Genomic DNA, 19928 nt, shown 5'->3' on the forward strand with positions numbered 1-19928 from the left:
CCCAGTACCTTATTAGATTCATTAGCAGGCTATTGTACATTTCCAGCCTCCAGTTTTGTACACCATTAAATGTTGAACAATTAGCTCAAATGCTGAATATTGTGCCTGCAGGTCTGAATATAGCACAGAGAGAGGAAAGAGGATAGTTTTGAATACATTTCAGTGATGTAATCCTTATTTCCGACAGTACAGAAAATACATTTGGTTTTCTGCAGCAACATAAATTTAGGATTTATTTGATTTTTATTTAAAAAATATAATTCCATCTTTCAGATATCATTCACAACTTGTGCACTTTCAAGATGAAATATTGTTTTAAAGTAAAGCCTCAGTCTGTCTTACACTTACATCAAGCAGTACTATTCAGATCCCCTGAGTGATGGCACCACCGTCATCTATATAAAACAGGCTGAGACCAGACTCCCTTCTCACTGCAACAGTAAGCATTGCTCAGCACCTCTTTAAACATACACAAAGATCCTGACAACTAATTCAAGAGAGACCAGAGAAAAACTAATTCAACTTCTCCAGGCCATTCTACTGTCTATTTAACCCATCTTTTCCTAGATTAGATCCTGTATAATTTCAACACATTATGTTCTGGATTTATTTTTTGTAAGCACATTTCTTCCTCTTGAATCCTCTGGGTGTAACACAAAATAAATATTCTGAAGATATTTAATTTCAAATTTTTCCTGGCTGGTTGGTATTCATCAAGGGATATGTTATTTCTGTCCATGTCTTCCCCACCCCTCCCCCAAACATTTCCTCAGCTGTGATTTTCCACTTTACCCTGTTTTCCAGTTCCATGCACAATCTTGTCCAGAATATCTATGGATTCCCCAACCCCAATTACAGTCAAACAAGTGAAATTAAGAAAACAAAACTCATTTCGTTAAGGTTTCAGACCCATTAATTATCATTATCCCATAATTTTGTCGTGTGTGGATTACCCAAACAACAATTAAAGATCCCTTCCCCCCCCCGCCATCCCAACTTTTTGTCAGTTTACAGGAACACCTTTATTTCATGGCTTTCAGTATTGCTGCCACAGCAGGACGGTCATTTGGGTTGGTGCTCGGATGGAAGAAAATGACGGTCCCTTGTTGATTCAAACCAAAGTCACCACCAAGCTGTAGAGGGGGAGGGGGGGGTGGGGGAGATAAAAAATCTTCACTCATAAACTACTTCAAAACAACTTGAATATTTGGGCAGGGCAGGGGGTCAGCTCTGCCTATCAATCTTGGCTAAAAACAACAAAGCGATGCTTCAGGATTGCACTAATCTCCAGGCCTAGATTTTTCACATGAGCCCAGTGTTGACCAACTTAGTGCTCACAAATGGGCACTAACGTTAATTTTTTTTTCAAATTTTGATTTAGAGTTACAGCACGGTAACTGCCCTTCCAGTTCATGAGCCTGCGCGGCCCAAATACTCCAACTGCCCTACAAATCCTGTATATTTTTGGAAGAAGGGAGGAAACTCGTGCAGGTTACAAGGAGAACATCCAAACTCCTTACAGACAGCACCAGATTCAAACGTAGGTCGGTGGTGTTGTAACTGCATTGCCAATCCACCTCGCTATTATTAACAAGACATTCTTAGTGGAGGACTGACAGCAAATAAAGCTCATACATTCTGCATGTGTTGTGCGCTGTTTATTGCAGTTGGTCGCCAGAGGTAGACCAAACTGGCACCACCCTCATCAAGAGGTTGAAAGATGCCCATATCTGAAATGCTTGGGACCAAATGTTTTTCAGTTATTGGAACAATGGCTTTAAGGAGCTCAGTAGCATCAGCAGAATACTTGTATCAGCGATTAAACTTCAACAGTTTATCCTTTTTTTTCTTCAGGTCATAGATTCTGGTTGTTCCATTACCTTCTCTTCCATATGACGTCTTACACTTACACCAACAGTATGACTTTCTGCTCTATAAATGCTTCCTCTTCTTTTCACTGACATCCATTGTGCAGGTCTTTCTGCCATTTGCAACTATATCTTTGTTCAGCACACGATAGCTCCGTTGTTATCAAAATGGTGTCATGGGCAAGTCAGGTGATAATTTTTTTTTCAACTTGTGACGTCACATTGGCGCCACAAAGAAGTTCAGTTTTTGGATATTTTTGGTATTCAGAACTTTGGAATGGGGGAACGTACTGTAATATCATTTAGCAAATATTGGTTTAGAATATCTGTGAGGGGAGCAGGGCAAAAGTGTGAATGCAGTCTTTAATTGGGTGGCTAATAACAGCTGCTGAACCTACCTGATGAGGGTCATCAGGAAGGTTTTCATTTCTTTTTGGTAGTTGTCGATTGTTGGCCAATTGTTCTGCATAATAAGTAATCACGTCGATGTTCCAGACCTTTTTGATGGATACTCCCAAACCAAATGCATGATACAACTGAAAGAGAAACATGAGAATATGTACCATCAGCACCCACTTTGGCCCTTTGCTAGTCAACAATGTATATTCTATACACTAATACCTTTCATTTTCTTGTTCAGATCCATTCATGGCTTCTATGAATCTCCTGAAATCAAACCATTTTCTCCAGCTCATCATTAGCTCCAATGGAACTCTTGCCTTCTCTATCACTTTTCTCATTGCCCTTTGGTCAAACTTCCTAACATCAACTCAGTGTCTAGATTTTAGCAAGAACACTCCTGGAGAACTGTGCTGGGATGTTTATATTAATGCAAAGGATTAGTAAACCTGCAGTTTTCTCCTCCCAAGGGCAGGGGTGAAAATTAGCTAAAACCCAGCAAGTGATAACTTTAAACCAGGAGTTTAAATCCTGGATAATAGTATTCAACTCTCCACCATTCTGGCTTTTCAAGGAATTTATAATTGGGAATTTGGAATCTTCAAGGAATATTGTTAGGAGTTTGTCTGTTCTCCCAGAGTCTGCATGGGTTTTCCCCTGGGGACTCTGGTTTTCTCCCACCCTTCAAATACGTACCAGGGGGGTGTAGGTTAATGGGGTGTAAATTGGGCGGCACAGACTCATGGTCAAAATGGCCTGTTACTGTGCTGTATGACTAAACGTTAATTTAAATATTAATTTGAATTCTGAATGAAAAAGGACCAGGAGCTCTACAGGTCAGGGCATGCAAGGAGAAATGGCTGGAATTTTGAGCACCAGATTTTTTTTTTGATCTTAGATTTATATATTGTACCAGGGAATTGGATATCAGTAGAATTCCCTCAAACTATGTTATTCTCTCCATCCTTTCCTTTAAACCCTTCCTTCCACAACTTTTTTCTCTTTCTCTCTCAGGCAATTCATCAAGATAATCCAATTCTGTGAGATCTGGAGGCCAAAATGGGATCTATACTGGCACGGAGGTGGTGGACAGGTCAGGTGAATAATTAGGAAGCCATGGACTCCTTCACCCTCTGCACCAGATGCCTATATGCTCCAAAAGGTACTCAGATTGCTTAGTGGCTTTCTAAATGCTTTGACTCCAGTTTGGGCTGGAGATACCCACAAACTGGAGGCAGTTACATTTTCTCAGGGAGGTTGGCCTCTTCATCCTCTTGTTAATCTCATGCTGTGGCAGAACACAGAGTAGAGTGGGAGTTTCAGGAATCACATGCTAGTGTCAGACTCAAAAACAAAAATGGTACAATTAATGGCTGAAACACAAAAATGGAGAAGGTAAATATACACAACCAATGTTTCAGGTCTGAACCCTACTTCAAGGTTTAGGACCTCAATGCAGGGAATGTTGGCATGGGAGAGGTTATTGATGTTGTTTCATTTATCTTGCCGGTGAATTTGGAGGATGCAGCGTTGGTGGTATATCTCCAGTACTTGGAGGTACCTTCTGCAGGCAGTGGATATCTCTGAAGCGTACAGGAAGGTGGAGACAATGAGTCTTATGCAGTGTTTGAGGACTTGATCTCAAACACAGTTTCCTCCACTGTGCTTGTGTACAGGAGGTGCTGGTGAAATTCATTATTACTATCTGTCATCACAGAGAAATGGTTATTGAGCTGGAAAGGGCGCAGAAATATTCACAAGGAGTGATTGGGTCTGGAGGGCTTGAATTACAAGGATAGGTAGGGAAGCCTGGGATTTTATCCCAGGAGCATTGGAGGCAAAGCTGCGACTTTATAAAGGGTGTGGATAAATAGTCACAGTCTTATTTCCAGTGTAGAGAATGTAAAACTAGAGGGCAAGATTCAAGGTAAGAGGGAAAAAATGTTATGGGGACCTGAGGGGTACATTTTCCAAAAAAGGGTAGCAGGTATGTGGAACGGGTTACCAGAGAAAGTGGGACAGGTAGGGATAATACTATGTGGAACAGGCATTTATAGGTATATGGATAGGAAATGTTTAGGTGGATATGGGCCAAATGCAGGCCAATGGAATTACCTTAGGTAGGCAACTTGATCGGCAGGGACACATTGGGCTGAAGGACCAGATTTTGTTCTGTAAAAGTCAATGACTCTAATTCTTGAGATATGGGAAATGTCCACGTTGTTCATTAACTTGTTGCGGACTTTTGTTTTCAAAGGGTGGGGCTGCAATTTGATAGAAGACTCCTGCTTTAAACAAGTTTTACACAGGGCCCTTGTTTCAGTCAATGATAAATCAGAACTTGACACACAAGTAAGCTTATCTGCATAATGCAGGTCAGTGACTGGCATTAGATTGAACTTAGTTCCGGAGTGGAGCTTCCCTCTTGTCCTTCAAAATATAATATGACGTGCAGCAATGCAGCCAGAAGGATTGCAAGAAAAGGTTGGAGCAATGACACAGCCTTTTTTGACCTATCTGCAATCTCTGACTGTTTATATCTGGTTGTCATCGGATAATTTAATGAACCTCTCATTAGCCATCCTTTCACAGTATTAATGACTTTTTCCTCTGTAACACTATCATCTGTTCTTTTCCTTTACTTGGCACAACAGTTGTAGTTAAGGATAGGTTGAAAAGCAAAGTACATGACAAGAATCAATTAAATTTAATACTGGAATTAAGTGTTTGATGACCCATTGGTTAGAATTAAAGCTCGCATGCACCATGTCAGAAAATGAAGTTGAACATCTGAGGTTGGCAATAGTTTGAGGCTCGGTGCATCAAAAGAACCTCTTCCCTTTTCTAAGCCAATTAGTACTATGTATTTCTTAAACCACTTAAAAACCTAAAGAGTCAAGCACCTGGCGACTAGGATCCAGCAACAAGTCGTAGGGACATTTGGTCTCCTGAAGCCACTGAATAGCTCCATCCCGACACCCAAACGAGATCAGCAGGACTTTCAGGGGCACAGCATCAAGGCAGCTCTGTGTAAAACACAAGCCCAACCACTCAACAATGAAACCACCATGAAACAAACATTTCGCAAGACCTCATAAACATATATTAAGACATGGTTGATTTTAAGGGGTGCCATTACAGGAGCAGAGAGGGAATTCCAGAACTTAGGTCCTATCTCTTTGAAGGCAGAACTGCCATTGTTGAAGCGCGTGCAGGCAATGTGCACCTTTGTGGCTCTCAGTCTACCTCTAGCTTCACTGGGGTGAATAGAATTTGCATTTCTCACTGACACAGTTGTATCACAAACATAGCATTGGCCATTTTCTTATCACCACTCCATCCCAACCTACTTCCAGCTCTGACTTTATTTACAGAGTACTCCAATTCATCAACAACCTCACCTCCTCCTCTCTTCCTGCACCACCGCATTTTTGTGTTCAACCAACTATGGAGCTTTGATTGATTCCCAAATTTAATTACTTCCCCATTGGTGGCTGTATCTTGAACCACCTGGACCTAGTCCACAACTCCACCCATGACTAAGCTTTTGGTTTCCTGACCTGGTGTCTCCTTTTGTCTGACAAAGAGCATGAGGTGCCTTTCCTAGTACACTAAACACCCTGCAGTAAGATGATGTAATATTTGTTTATTACTACACTGTGTTCAGGGGAGCCATCTCTTCCCTTTCAGTTCTTCTGCCACCGAAGTGAAGGACTTGCACAATGATCACAGGAGAGGTGGGGGGGGGGGGGGGGGGAAAACGGGACTGGGGAAGAGGCAGAACTTGTACAAGTAAACCAGAGGCACTGAAGGGCAAACTCTAATTGCTGATTGTCACACACTCATTGAGGAGTCAATGCAGCCAAGAGAATTCAATCAAGTATGGATTTCTGGCTATCAACGATGCTTTGAAATGCAACTTTCATACTCCTGAGAGATCAAATTGAGGCCCATCAGCCAACTGTCCACCCAGTAGTCAGTCCCCCATCACCACTATTCCTTCAGCACGTAGTGATTTCGACAAAAGGAGTGACAAAAATGAGTGGATAGCTAGGGTATCCCGGTACAGACTGCTCACCAAACAGTCTGCTTCTCTAGAAAGAGCCACAGAAGTTAACAGTCTGCACGGTCTTTGCTTGATCTAAAGAATTCTATGTGAGGACGCCAAGAGATGAGAAATTGTACCTGTTGCTCCTGCAGCTGTACCAGGTGATCTCGTCACGGTAATCAGGCAAAATGCCTCAGCAAGACCAGCAGAAGCTTCTCCTGACCTTCCAGGAACTCTCTGAGTTGAACCTCTCTGAAATGGAAGCAAAATGAGATGGTACATAACCATCCTAGGGATTCCTTTTACTAGAGACGGGAAGGACCTCACGGGAAGGAGCTGGGGAGAGTTCGAATGGAAGGGGAGATAGAAGAGCTGATGGGAGTGTTAGAACTAAAGAGATGGGCCACCTTTGGACTAGTAAATGGGAGGCTTTAAAGGACTGAATGGCCTTTGCTGTTTTCAAAATTAGTCTCCTCAACAAAGGGCAGCACAGTTGGCATAGCAGTTAGCACAACGCCAGCGATCAGGACCGGGGTTCAAATCCCACGCTGTATGTTCTCCCCGTGTCAGCTTGGGGTTTCCTCATGGGCTACGGTTTCCTCCCACCATTCAAAGTGTACCCAGGGTTAGTTTAATTAGGTGTCATTGGGCAGCACGGGCTCATGGGCCGAAAGGGCCTGTTACCGTGCTGTACATCTAAATAACTAAAGCTGCCAAGTTGTAAAAGAGATAATGAGGTAACTAATGGACTGGCTGTGCTGGAATGTATCCAGGATTTTTATCTCATGGCAGAAGTCTGTACAATCATTTACCTTCCGTTTCTTACATCAGTGAACACCAGGCATCCAGGAACCTGTGAGCCCAAACTCAGTTCGGCACAGATCGTGCTAGTCTTCATTTGGCCATCCACATCACCAAGGAAATTGTTCCATTCGAGCTAGGATTAAGAGAAATGACAGAGCCAGTCAATGTGTGATTGGAAAATAACATTGCCCTCAGCTCATATATACATTTTTTTTTTAAATACTAGATCTCTAGACCACGAATATCACGAGCATATTTTTTCTAGTCACAGACTTGAATTCCAGGAATTTATTTTTTTACCCGCTCTATGTACACATGAACGCTGATGGTTTTCACAAGTGACACTTCAGTATCTCGGCAAATGGCAACCACTGGAGTGGCAAATTCTCATAGGCACATCATGAGAGCAGCCAGCAGATGCTCTGCAGGATTCATCACCGGATAGATTTCAATTGGCACATGGCAGGCAAACACTGGCAGTCAGTAGCCAGAGGGCAGCACAGGGTGTCCATGGCAAACCAAGCAAGCAAAATCAAACTAATTAGTATAGGCAGCCAAGATCGTAACATTGATTGCAGGCTGTGGGCGGAACTTTGCTTGCAAGGTTCCAGGCAGTTAATTCCTTTCTTTTCCTTTTAAACTATTTTTATATTATGCACAATTGAACAGTACAGTTAGATATTGTACTGTAAAATTCAAAAGAAGAAGAAACACCTTATAATTCAGAACCCCTACCATTAAGCTGACATGTAGGAATCAAGTGACATCCACCTGGAGACGGACAGCGCAGCATCAAAGCTTCAGAACGACCCGAATTCTTTAGGGCAGTGGTTCTCAACCTTTTTCTTTCCACTCACATACACTTTAAGTAATCCCTATGCCATCGGTACTCTGTGATTAGTAAGATGGTATGTGGGTGGAAAGAAAAAGTTTAAAAACCACCGTTTTAATCGTCCCTAATTGACTCGTTATGTGCATGGTTTCATGACTCCAAAGAAAATGGGCCAATGACAATTTTTCTCAAGCAAAATATTTCAGTAACAATTGGGTCTAGAGCAGTGATTCTCAACCTTCCCTTCCCAATCACATCCCATTACTTAATGGGAGTGGAAAGAAAAAGATTGAGAACCACTGCTTTAGGTTATGATAATAGTTCATAAATGGGCCCCATGTCTTTTGAAAATTAATATTTGAATCTTTAATGGCATATCTAATTTTTTCTAAACTTAAACAAGGTATAATATAATTTAACCATTGTGTAGGTGGAGTGATGTCTTTCCATTTAATCAAAATTGCACATCTATCCATCAATGAAGTAAATGATAAAATTCAGTTTTGAATTGAAGTCAGTTAAACATCATCATTTTGAAATGATCTAAATAGAGCAATTAAAGCACAAGGTTCTAATTTGAACTTGAGAATCACTGATAAAGTTTGAAAATTATCTTTCCAAAATTTTTCTAGACTAGGGCAAGTCTAGACCATGTGAACCAAAGAAGCCTCAGCAATTTTACATTTGTGACATGGAGGATTTATATCGGAATAAAAACGAGATAATTTAACTTTAGAAATGTGTACTCTATGGACCATTTTAAATTGCAACCAACAGTGTCATGCACAAAAGGAGATCGTATTAGTCAGATTACAAATAGAGTCCCACCCCTCATCCAAGAAAGAAAGATTCAAATCCTGTTCGCAATCATTCTTGACCTTAACTAACAAGGCTATTCTTAAATCAAGCAAATTATTATAATTAAGAGATATTAAACTTTTATGAGAAAGTGGTAAATCAAAAAGTGTTTGCCTCAGAGATTTGCAGAAAGTCAGGGATCTGAGATTGAACAAAATGTCTAACTTGTAAATATAAAAAAAAGTGTTTGGTAAGTTAAATTTTAACAATTGTTCAAAGGAAGCAAAATTGTTTTGAATAAAAAGGTCTTTAAAACATTTAATACCCAATCTGTGCCAATCATTAAAGACAATATCTTGCAAAGAAGGTTGTAAAAGATTAGATGTAATAGGGCTGGCAAGAGAAAAACTCTAAAATCCAAAAAACCTTCCAAATTGTGTCCATATTCTCAAACTATGTCTAATCATCAGTTAGATTATATAAAGAGAATTAAAAAAGACCCTATAATTTCCAATATAGAAGTATTTTTAGTAAAATTCAGTTCCATTTCAACCCATGAAGGGCGGTCAAATAGATTATTGAAATGTAACAAAAGAAGCAAATTATGTATATTGACCGTTCAATAATAAAATCTAAAATTAGGAAACACCAATCCACCATTCCTTTTAACTTTTGAAGATGATCTTTATTTAAACAGGGGCACTTTCCTTGGCATATGTAGGAAGATATAAGCAAATCGAGTGAGTCATAAAAGGATTTGAGAATGAAAATTGGTATAGATGGAAAAGGTACAAAAATGTAGGTAAAATGTTCATTTTAATAGAATTGATGTGACCAGTCGTGGAAATAGATAAAGGTGACCATCTCAATAGCAGTCATTTGACCTGATTAAATAAAGTAGAAAAACTTTCCTTGAAGAGATGTTTATTACTCCTAGTAATTATAATTCTGAGATAAGTAAATTGGTCCTTCACTATCTTAAAAGGAAAATTAGAATATCTTAATTAGGCAGTTAATTCCTAAACTGTTGTAGTGTTATAAGAGTTTTACAGCATGGAAACAGGCCCTTCAGGCCAACTTGACCATGCTGACCAAATTGTCTACTCAAGCTAATCCCAAATGCCTAAATTCAGTTCTATGTAGTTTCTTCCTCCCCCCTCTCTTTGTTCTCTCCAAACCTTCAGCAGCCATCTACCTGTCTAAATATCTCAAACATAATAACCGAACCCACCTCTACCCCTTCCTTTGACAATTTGTTGCATAAACGCACCACCCTCTGGTTGAAGAGGGTGCTTCGCTGGTCACTTTTCAATCTTTCCGCTCTAATCTTAAATCTATGCCCCCTTGCTTCAGACTCCTCGTTGCTTGGAAAAAAAAAACTATAACTGTTTAACATCTCTGTATAAACCTCTATAATGGCTCCTTTTTTGTATCTTGTGCTACAGGGAGAAAAATCTCAGCCTATCCAGTCTTATATGTCATACTGTGGGATGGGATGGTTCACATCACAAATTTTTTGCAAGAAACAGATTTCATACTAAATGTTAAACTTGGGCAGCAGAATCCAAGCATTCAAATCCTAAATACAAACCTCCCTCTCCTCCATGCCAGTGTCATCTCATAACCCAGCAGAAGCAGTTGCAACATTTTGAATTTAGCCCCTTCACCCAATTTTACTCTCCAGTGAAATCAATCCAGTCCCAGGCACAGAAACCACGTTCCACCCAGCTAAGACTTTTTCTCTCTCCCAATAGGTCTCGGCCCTTCTAACATACCTGGTGAGGCTTTTATATAGTGCACTCAACTCAACACACAATCTATAGTTACTATTTGAGCCATGTACAATTTAATAACCAATGCAAAACTACCTCAAACTCCATCAAATCTTCTACCTGTTCCCGAACAGAGGAAAAGCTGTTGGTTGCAAAAGAAAATGGAGAGTTTTAGTTAACGTACCTGATATGTTGTCACACTGAACACACAAAGTAAGGTTATTCTTCTCCCACCCAACCCCATCTCCTTAAATACAGCAGATAAAAGGTTGAGACGTTTCAGCTAATGTGGAGAGGTGGGGGAAGGAAAAGAGAGAGAGATGGGGTTAGGGGATGGCAAGGAGAGGGGGAGAGGAGGTGTAGAGGGATGGAGGAGGGATGATGAAAGGGGTAGAAGAATGAGGAGAGGGTGGAAGGAAGGATGAGAGAGGGCCACAATTGGCCATGATTCATCTGAATCTTGGAAGAGGTTGAAGACTTCCTGTTCCTATCTTCCCAACAATACAAACTCTTGTCACAATTTGGACAATGTACAACTTTAAAAATAAAGCACAATACCCCCATCAAATCTTTTATCTCATAGAAGCAAAACATCTCAAAATCCAGGACTTCTCATAATAAAGTTTTAGTTGCTTGTCTTTTGAGATACTTACTGGTAAAATTTTTTGAACAGATCTTCAGCATCACTTCTCTTCTTCAAGTGCAAACTTTAGAGGAAGAAAAGTTTCTTTGTTAGCTCTAACAAAAAAAAATGTATTGAGCTAGATGACTTAATTCGAATGCTCAGTTACTTCACCTCAATTATGTTTTGTAAGTTATGCAGGGTGATAGCAAAGGTGCAACCATGGACCAACATGACAAACTACTCAAACATATCAGGTGTAGTTCAATGGGTCTCACACTCACCTCTCAAGACAGAAGATTATGGGCTGAAATCCTAATCTAGAGCCATTTTTATCTCCTATGACACTCAGTTGAAACAGGTCAGAGCCTTTTGCCCTGAAGCAGGTTACCTGGGCATTATGTGAATCCTGTTTGTGGAAGTTTGCCATACAAAACCTGACCTGGATTTCCTTCAATAATAACTTGAAACATCCCAAATGAGAAAGGCAACGATGTTATTTACCATATTCAGAGTTCAACTGGTTAAAAGGGAACTGTTACTTACTTGTTGAAAAAGTTTGCATACAATTGAATCAGTCCAGCTAAACGGCCTATCTTCTGGGAGATAAAACTTTTGAACAGTTCTGGAAAACAAATCCAAGACATTCATAGCTTCAGGGCACATTCCAGTAATTAGTAAGAAAGATTTGGAAAGGTGAAATGAAGTAAATTGGAATAAAAATCAGGAACATTATATAATGCAAGACATCTTTAACCTACTTTCCAGTTCCAAGATTTCAAAATGTAAAACTGGTTGGAACAGTGAACACTATTGTTCATGATATGGGAGAACTGTCACCCCGGAGCATTCATTAATTGTGCCCTGCCCACAATTTGCTTCCAAGCTTCAGGTTTTCCTAGATATTTGTAAATCAGAACACACTAGTCCCAGGACATGGAGCAACTGAAGCAGTCGGGAGAGTCAGAGAAGGAGGGGGGGAGGGAAGAGGGAAGAGGGGAGCGGGGAAGGAAGGGGAGAGCGGGGAGGGGGGAAGGGGGAAAGGGAAGGGGGATGAAGGAGGGGAAGGGGAGCGGGGAGGGTGGGAGAGGGAAAAGGGGAGCGGGGAGGGAAAGGGGGAGGGGAGCGGGGAGGGAAAGGGGGAGGGGAGCGGGGAGGGAAAGGGGAGGGGAGCGGGGAGGGAAAGGGGGAGGGGAGCGGGGAGGGAAAGGGGGAGGGGAGCGGGGAGGGAAAGGGGGAGGGGAGCGGGGAGGGAAAGGGGGAGGGGAGCGGGGAGGGAAAGGGGGAGGGGAGCGGGGAGGGAAAGGGAGCGGGGAGGGAAAGGGGGAGCGGGGAGGGTGGGAGGCAGATGGACGAGGATGGGAGACAGGGAAGCGCAGCGAGCACATGGGCAGGATGAAGTGCACGTCAGGGAGGGACACGGCTGGGTTGGGAGCTGGGACGGATTACCGTCCCCCTCGATACGTTGATGCACCGCCGACCCCCTCCCTCCTTCCCGGGAGCCGAACCTCCGCTACTCTCCGCCCTCGCCGACGCCAGGATCTCCTGGCCGCCTTGCGACAGCTCCTCGAGAGCCCGCAGCAGCTCTTGTCCCGCTGCCGGGACCGCCTCTTCCATCGCAGCCGCCCGTCTGCACTTCCACGCCGACAGGTTGAGAGTAGGAGGGTTCCAGGGGCTGGGACGGGGACGGCCCGAAACTTGCTCCGCCTGTGCAGCTGGGGCAGAGGGAATAGGAAGGAGTAATGGAACCCTCCCCGCTTCCCTGCAATTTATTTCCCCAATCGTTATTATTCATTTCAAGATCTGGGCTTCAGTCGAGGCGTTGATGCCCATTTTCACTGACCGAAACCAGAACTGCTCACGTGTTGGCACCGAACATGATGCCCGCGTTAAAGTGAAACTACTGCTTGCACATGCTCATCCCTGCTTATTAATTCTTAAACCCTTCTCATATTATTGCTTTTGTGAGAAACAGAAGTACCTTCATAGAATTTGCTCGAGACAAAAATTGAGAACAAAGAACTTTTATTATACTATTACAACAATGCAAAGTTGGGTGCTTCCCCTTACCCTGGGGATACACACAGATACTGAGGCTGACCCAACTTTTATACATTTCATTTCAATACAGAGATACCTTCCCCCCAACATTCTTCTGCCTCCTGGATTGGTTTAGCATTAGGTAATTCTGCCCACGTGGATTCTAACTTCTTATCAGTTTATGTGTCTTCCTGCAAACTTGTTAGCCAGAGAAGTATCATGTCTTTGTTCTTCACTCATTAATCAATCCCTAAGACTTGCTAAAGCTATCTACTTGTTATCCTGTTTTGAAGATCCTTAGTTTATTTCACTTTTACAACCCTTCCTCTCATTCCAGCATCCCTTCACCCTGATTTAACCCATAATACTTAATCTCTAATGAGCACTTGCTTGACTCCTCACATTCCAGTATCCCTTCACCTTAAGTTAACCCATAATACTTTATTCTTAATTGGCACTTGCTTCCAGTATCTCTGGACTCCTAACATTCCAGTATCCCTTACACTTTCACCACCAATTCTGGTAAAAGTATCTACCTCTCCGTATGAACCAACTACTCCCCGCCTCCCAAACTCTTAAACGCGTGTCCTCTAGCATGGTGACACCCAGGGCGATAACCTCCTCCTGTACCAGACCATATAGAATCTTTAGTAATGCTTTTTGTACTAAAGTTCATCGTAAATTGTCATTCCCGAATATCTCTGAATGTTATGTAGTAAAGATAAACAACTGGCACAATTAAAATTACACCTTTAAATGACAGTATCATCTGCACAGTCTAAACTTTCACAGTTTCATGTGGGTAAAGTGAAAATTCGGTAAGAAAACAATAGAATTTGAAATAAAAACATTTAAGAACTGCATCAAAATTATGTTGATTTTAACATTAAAATTTATTACATTCTCAAAAATGTTATTGATCTAGGTTCACAAATACTAATGACCAAAACACCAGAAAAATTGACAAAAAGCAACGCGTGGTTGTAGCCGGCGCAGACGAGACCACATGATTCGAAGCTCATTGTCATTGGGGAATAACACGACAACTCTGACCAGTAGAAGGTTCAAAAAGTTAATTAGCATTGGGTTTTCGCCTCGAACATGTCAACTGGGTTTATGGAAAATGCTCTTGATGGGGGACTTCTCGTGATGCTGTCGAGTTAGGACGTGGAACTTCACCTTCCTGGGAAAACTGTCAAAACAAAAGCTAGGTTAAGAAATGTTTTAAGTGATTAAAAGCTGTTTAAAAAATATTTAAACATCTATACACTGTCAGATATGTCTCCAAAAAAACCCTGGAGCCTGTCGCAACAAGACGACAAAAGAAAACAGGCCGACTATTGGAGAGAAGCACGGAGCCAGCGATCCTCTTGAGGGCTCCTCTCGGGTCACAGACATCGGGCAGAGAAGGGGACGAAGATCCAGAAGAGGAGGAGGTGGTAAAGAGAGAAAAAAAGTATCAACTCTAACTGTAGCAACTATGAAGGCCAAGGTCATATCGCATGGTCCCAAAGAACTCTGGCGGCCGGTGCCCCTGCGGAGACTACCGCAGGCTCAGTGATACAACAGTAATAGACAGATCCCGCACATACAGGACTTTTCCACAGGACTCCAAGGTGCACAGATTTTTTCCAAAGTCTATCCAAAGGGCTACCACCAGATCCCAGAACAACGTCTGGAAGACGGCCATAATCGCTACGTTTGACCTCTGAGTTCCTGAAAATGCCATTCGGGCTGAAAAAAGGCCCAAACGTCGAAGCAAGAGACCCGGAAGGGATTTTTGTGTACCTAGACGACATCCTCATTGTCAGCCCAGACGTCTGGAACCACAAAGAACATGTAAAACACCTGTTTGCCTGGCAGCAGACTTTCGGGCTAACCATCAACCCATTCAAGTGCCAGTTCGTTTGTTCACCATCAACATCCTTGGGCACTGTATCTCCAGCAAAGGAGCAACACCTTTGCCTGATGAGGTCGAGGCCATTCGGAACTTTCCCTGGCCCAAAACCCTCAAACGTCTACAGGAATTCCTTGGGATGGAGAATTTCTATCATCACTTCCTCCCAGGAGAAGCAGCCACCAGACGGCCGTTCTTCAACCTCCTTAAGGCAGGTAACAAGGAGTCCAGCTGGTCTGTGGATTCACTCCAGGCATTCGAGGAGACCAAAACAGCACTCTCCAAAGCTACTTCCTGGCACACCTGGATCCAGACTTACCCTTGTCCTTAACGACAGATGTCTCAGACTGGGCAGTGGGCCTAGTGCTGCAACAGTGGGTGGATCACCAGTGGCGGCCACTAGCTTTCTTCTGCAAACAGCTCTGACCACCCAAGCTGAAGTACAGTGCTTTTGATTGCGAACTGTTGGCAATGTACCTGGTCATAAGCTATTTCCAGTACATCCTCAAAGGCCAAGTGTCCACAATCTACACAGACCACAAGCCACTTGTGCAGGTGTTGGGCAAAGTATCAGACCCCCTGGTCAGTGAGGCAACAATGACACCTTTCGTACATCTCTGAATATACAACAGACATCCGCCACATAGTGGGAAAGTCCAACATGGTAGCTGATGCCCTGTCCAGGGCAATGATCTCTGTGGTGATGGGTGGCATTGACACAGCTCAGCTCCCCAGGGACCAGACTGCCAACACACAGGCATTCTGCACCGCTATCACCAGCCTACAAATTGAGGAGTTCACGCCAGACACAGGAGGCCCAACTCTCCTGGTGCGATATGTCTACAGGCCAATCTTGCCCATGACCTGGAGATACTGGGTATTCATTCAAGTGCATGGACTCTCTCATCCTTCTATCCAGTCAACAATCCACCTTATTTTGGACAGGTTCGTATGGCATGGGCTTTGGTGCGAAGTTTCACTTTGGGCAAAAACCTGTGTACATTGCCAGAGAGCCAAAGTCCATCGGGACACTAAAGGTTCAACCATGTGCACTTGGACATTGTAGGGCCCATTCTCATCAGCCAGGGAATGATGTTCCTTTTTACCATAGTTGACCGCTTTACACACAGGCCAGAGGCAGCACCTATGCCCACCTGCGACGCGGAGACTTGTGTCACAGTGGATCACCCATTTTGATGTCCCTTCCCACACAACTTCGGACTGGGGAGCCCAGTTTACCTCTTCCCTCTGGGCGACCATGGCCAAATTCTGCAGCAGCCAGTTACACCACACAACCGCCTACCACCCCCAATCCAAAGGGCTGGTAGAGCGTTTTCACCGCCATCTAAAAGCAGCCCTCAAATCATGGCTGCCTGGGCCCAACTGGATGGATGAGATACCATGGATCCTGCTGGGCATTCACACAGCACCTAAAGAGGGCCTCCCCACCTCATCAATAGAAATGGTCTATGGTGCAGCACTCTCCCTCCCAGGCGACGTCCATTCTGGCTCCACGGAACCACCACTGAACACCCTGGACGTCCAACAGCAGCTAAGGAACCACACCGCCTACCCACATCCACATCTTACCACCACCCATGGGATGCCAACCAGCCACATTCCACAAGAGCTCAAAGCTGCAAACTTTGTCTTTGTAAGATGAGGAAAACCAGGTACCACCCCCCCCCTCCCCCACAATGCTCCTACAAAAGGCCTTTCAATGTAGTGAGAGGGGATTGTATATACTCTAGATATTGGAGGCAGACACAACCACCTCAAGAAAGGCCACTTGGACTGTTCAGAGCCTTTCCCTGCCCCTACACTATGGCTCCTCAGGCACCTTCCCAAAGACAATCTCCAAAACCTCATGCAAGAGACTCCAATTTGGGGGTGATGGTGTAGCGGGCCAGGTTAACCCCGCACACGGTGGGCCGAATCACCGTAGTGAACAGCCAGTGTGGCAAGTCGGGCTTTCCCCCCACCACACAGAAGTTCCAGGCTGCAGGAGCACATTGCCAGGGGAATGGCCAGACCTCTCAGCAGCATTATGACGTCACTCCTATGAGCCTGTCGCCTCCCCCTAAAAAGGAACGCGCGTGGTTTGAATAAATGGCAATTACTGGTTTACTTGCTTGGTGTGGACGGTATTTATTTCAGCAGCTCTGCCTTTGGCAGTGCTACAGGTTCAAGGCTGGTTATGAGTAGTATAAAATTAGTTTATTTGCAGACGATGGAAGAATACGGTAAGATTTCAGGTTACAAAGTAAATTGGGACAAAAGCGAAGTCATGCCACTTACAGAAGGAGATTATTCTTTTTGTTGAAGTAATACCCAATTTAAATAACCAAAGGAGGTGATTAAATATTTATGGATTCAGATAGATAATTTAAATAATTTATACAAATTGAATTATTTACCATTGCTTAAAAAGGTTGAGGAAGATTTGAAAAAATGGATGACTTTAGTAGATAGTTGCAACTTCCTAACTTTAAGAATCATCAAGTGAGGTTTCTTACTTCCTTATTTGAGGGATCAGGAAAACTGGCATTGCCCAAAATAGAGATGGATAAAATAGAGGAGAGAAATTATCAGAGGAATTTGTATACAAATGGAATTCAAAGTTAATAACTGGTGTGAAGGAGGCATCTTTGCTTAAATTTTTGATTACCATTTGGAACAAGATAAATAATGAAACAGGAACAAAAGGAAGTATATCCCCTAAAACACCTTTGATTCAAAACAATCATACCTTTTGCTAAAGGCAACCAGTTTTTTTAAATTTTGTATCATAATGGCATTAAAAATGTAGAAGATTGTTATGAACAAGGTCAATTAATGTTGCTTCAACAGTTAAGAAATAAATATGGAATTACTCGGAATATATTTTTTTGCTATCTTCAATTGAGAGGATAGTTGAAGGAAAAATGAGGTCCAACAATGTAGTACTTACCGGTTTGTAGTTAGTTGGAGTTTTTAATCAGGAGAGCTTATACTAAGAAATGTATTTCTGCAATGTACCCATGCTTCATTTTTTATGTTTAAATTCTTTTCCCACTTTTGTTTAGGTTTATGGCTTATTTCATCATTTTCCTTATCTTGCAGCTTAATGTACACGTTCATTATAAATCTTTTAATTATCATTGTGTCTGTAATCACATATTCAAAGCTACTTCCTTCTGGTAATCTCAATCTGTTTCCAAAGTTATCCTTTAAATAAGCTTTCAGTTGATGATATGCAAAATTGTACCATGAGTTATTCTATATTTGTACTTCAACTGTTCAAATGTTAATAAATTATTTCACAAAAAACAATTTTCTATTCTTTTGATTCCTTTTCTCTCTCATTCCCTAATGAAAAGGTTATTGTAAAAGGGATTAGTGGATTTTGCGTCAGTAATAATTTTGGTATTTGGTAATTCGATTTTTCTCCTTTCTAAGTGGATCTTCTTTCATATATTAAGTAAATGATGCAATACTGGTGAGCTTTTATATTGCACCAACTTTTCATCCCACTTATAAAGTATATGTTCCGGTACCTTCTCCCCTATTTTTATCTAGTTCTATCTTAGTCCAGTCTGGTTTTTCCTTTGTCTGGTAAAAATCTGATAAATACATTAATTGTGCAGCTCTATACTAATTTCTAAAGTTTAGTATCTGCAAACCACCTTGGTTATACCTCTCTGTTAATTTATCTAATGCTACTGTTGGTTTCCTCCCTTTCCACAAGAATTTCCTTATTATTCTCTTTGGTTCATTAAAGAATTTCTCTGTTAAGGGAATTGGGTCTGAGTTACAGGGAAAGGTTGTGCAGACTGGGGCTTTTTTCTCTGGAGCGTAGAAGATTGAGGGGGAACTTGATAGAGGTGTTTAAGATTTTAAAAGGGACAGACTGAGTAAATGTGGATAGGTTTTTTCAATTAAGAAAGGGGGAGATTCAAACTAGAGGACATGGTTTAAGATTGAAGGGGGAAAATTATAAGGGGAACATGAGGGGAAATTTCTTTACGCAGAGGGTGGTGGGGATGTGGAATGAGCTTCTGGCAGACGTGGTCAAGGTGGGATCATTGGTTACATTGAAGGAAAGACTGGATCGTTACATGGATAGGAAGGGACTAGAGGGGTATGGACCGGGTGCTGGTCAGTGGGACTAGGAGGTTGGGGATTTGCTACGGCAAGGACTAGTAGGGCCAAACTGGCCTGTTCTGTGCTGTAAGTGGTTATATGGTTATGGTAATATTTGAAATAAGTATTGTATCCTTGGGAACACATTCATTTTAATGCAGTTTACCCCCCCCCCCCCACCCCTATCAACATTAGCATGAATTCTTTCCAATGTTCTAAGTCTTCCTGCAATTTCTTTATTAGTGGCTGATACTTTAGTTTGTACAAGTGTCTTAAGTTATTATCTAACCTGATACCTAGGTATCAGATTGCTTGTGCTTGCCATTTAAATGGTGATTCTTTTTTAAATTTTGTTTAATCTGCATTACTCATGGGCATCACTTCACTTTTCTTTGTGTTGATTTTGTACCCCGATATTTCTTCATATTCCTTCAATTTCTTTTTTTTTTGTTTTTTTTTTAAATTTTTTATTTTTCACACCATAAACCACATTGACCATGATACATACATTTTCCTTTTCAAATATATACAGTGTCATTTTCTCCCCCCCTCCCTCCTCCCATCCCACCCTCCCTACCTCCCCCCCCATCCATTTAAAGTACAAAATCTAAGATACATTAAACCAGTCAAACAATGATGTCATTCAATAAAAATAAACAAGAAATTCCACTGAGTCAATTCTTTTCATTTCCTTCTCCTTTCGTTAATTTAGGTAGTGAATGTCCC

The 19928-nt window shown here is 42.1% G+C and overlaps 1 protein-coding gene across 2 annotated transcripts; it reads right to left on the bottom strand.

Annotated features, from left to right (window-relative positions):
* Positions 1-224: 224 nt before the first annotated feature.
* Positions 225-12965, bottom strand: selenol (selenoprotein L). Of its 2 annotated transcripts, XM_069885080.1 has the most exons (9): positions 12652-12960; positions 11690-11768; positions 11175-11228; positions 10618-10663; positions 7128-7252; positions 6453-6567; positions 5171-5293; positions 2267-2404; positions 225-1133 (listed from the first exon to the last, which is right to left on the bottom strand). In XM_069885080.1, the coding sequence occupies exons 1-6, from the start codon at positions 12758-12760 to the stop codon at positions 6495-6497; spliced, it is 486 nt and encodes a 161-aa protein (XP_069741181.1). In that variant the 5' UTR covers positions 12761-12960; the 3' UTR covers positions 225-1133; positions 2267-2404; positions 5171-5293; positions 6453-6494. The 2 variants fall into 2 exon arrangements, with proteins under 2 accessions (XP_069741181.1, XP_069741182.1); XM_069885081.1 differs by lacking the exon at positions 11175-11228 and having other exon boundaries at positions 12652-12965.
* Between the last annotated feature and the right edge of the window lie 6963 nt (positions 12966-19928).

This window comes from Narcine bancroftii, chromosome 6 (genome assembly GCF_036971445.1).
Source record: "Narcine bancroftii isolate sNarBan1 chromosome 6, sNarBan1.hap1, whole genome shotgun sequence".
Classification (NCBI taxonomy): Eukaryota; Metazoa; Chordata; class Chondrichthyes; order Torpediniformes; family Narcinidae; genus Narcine; species Narcine bancroftii.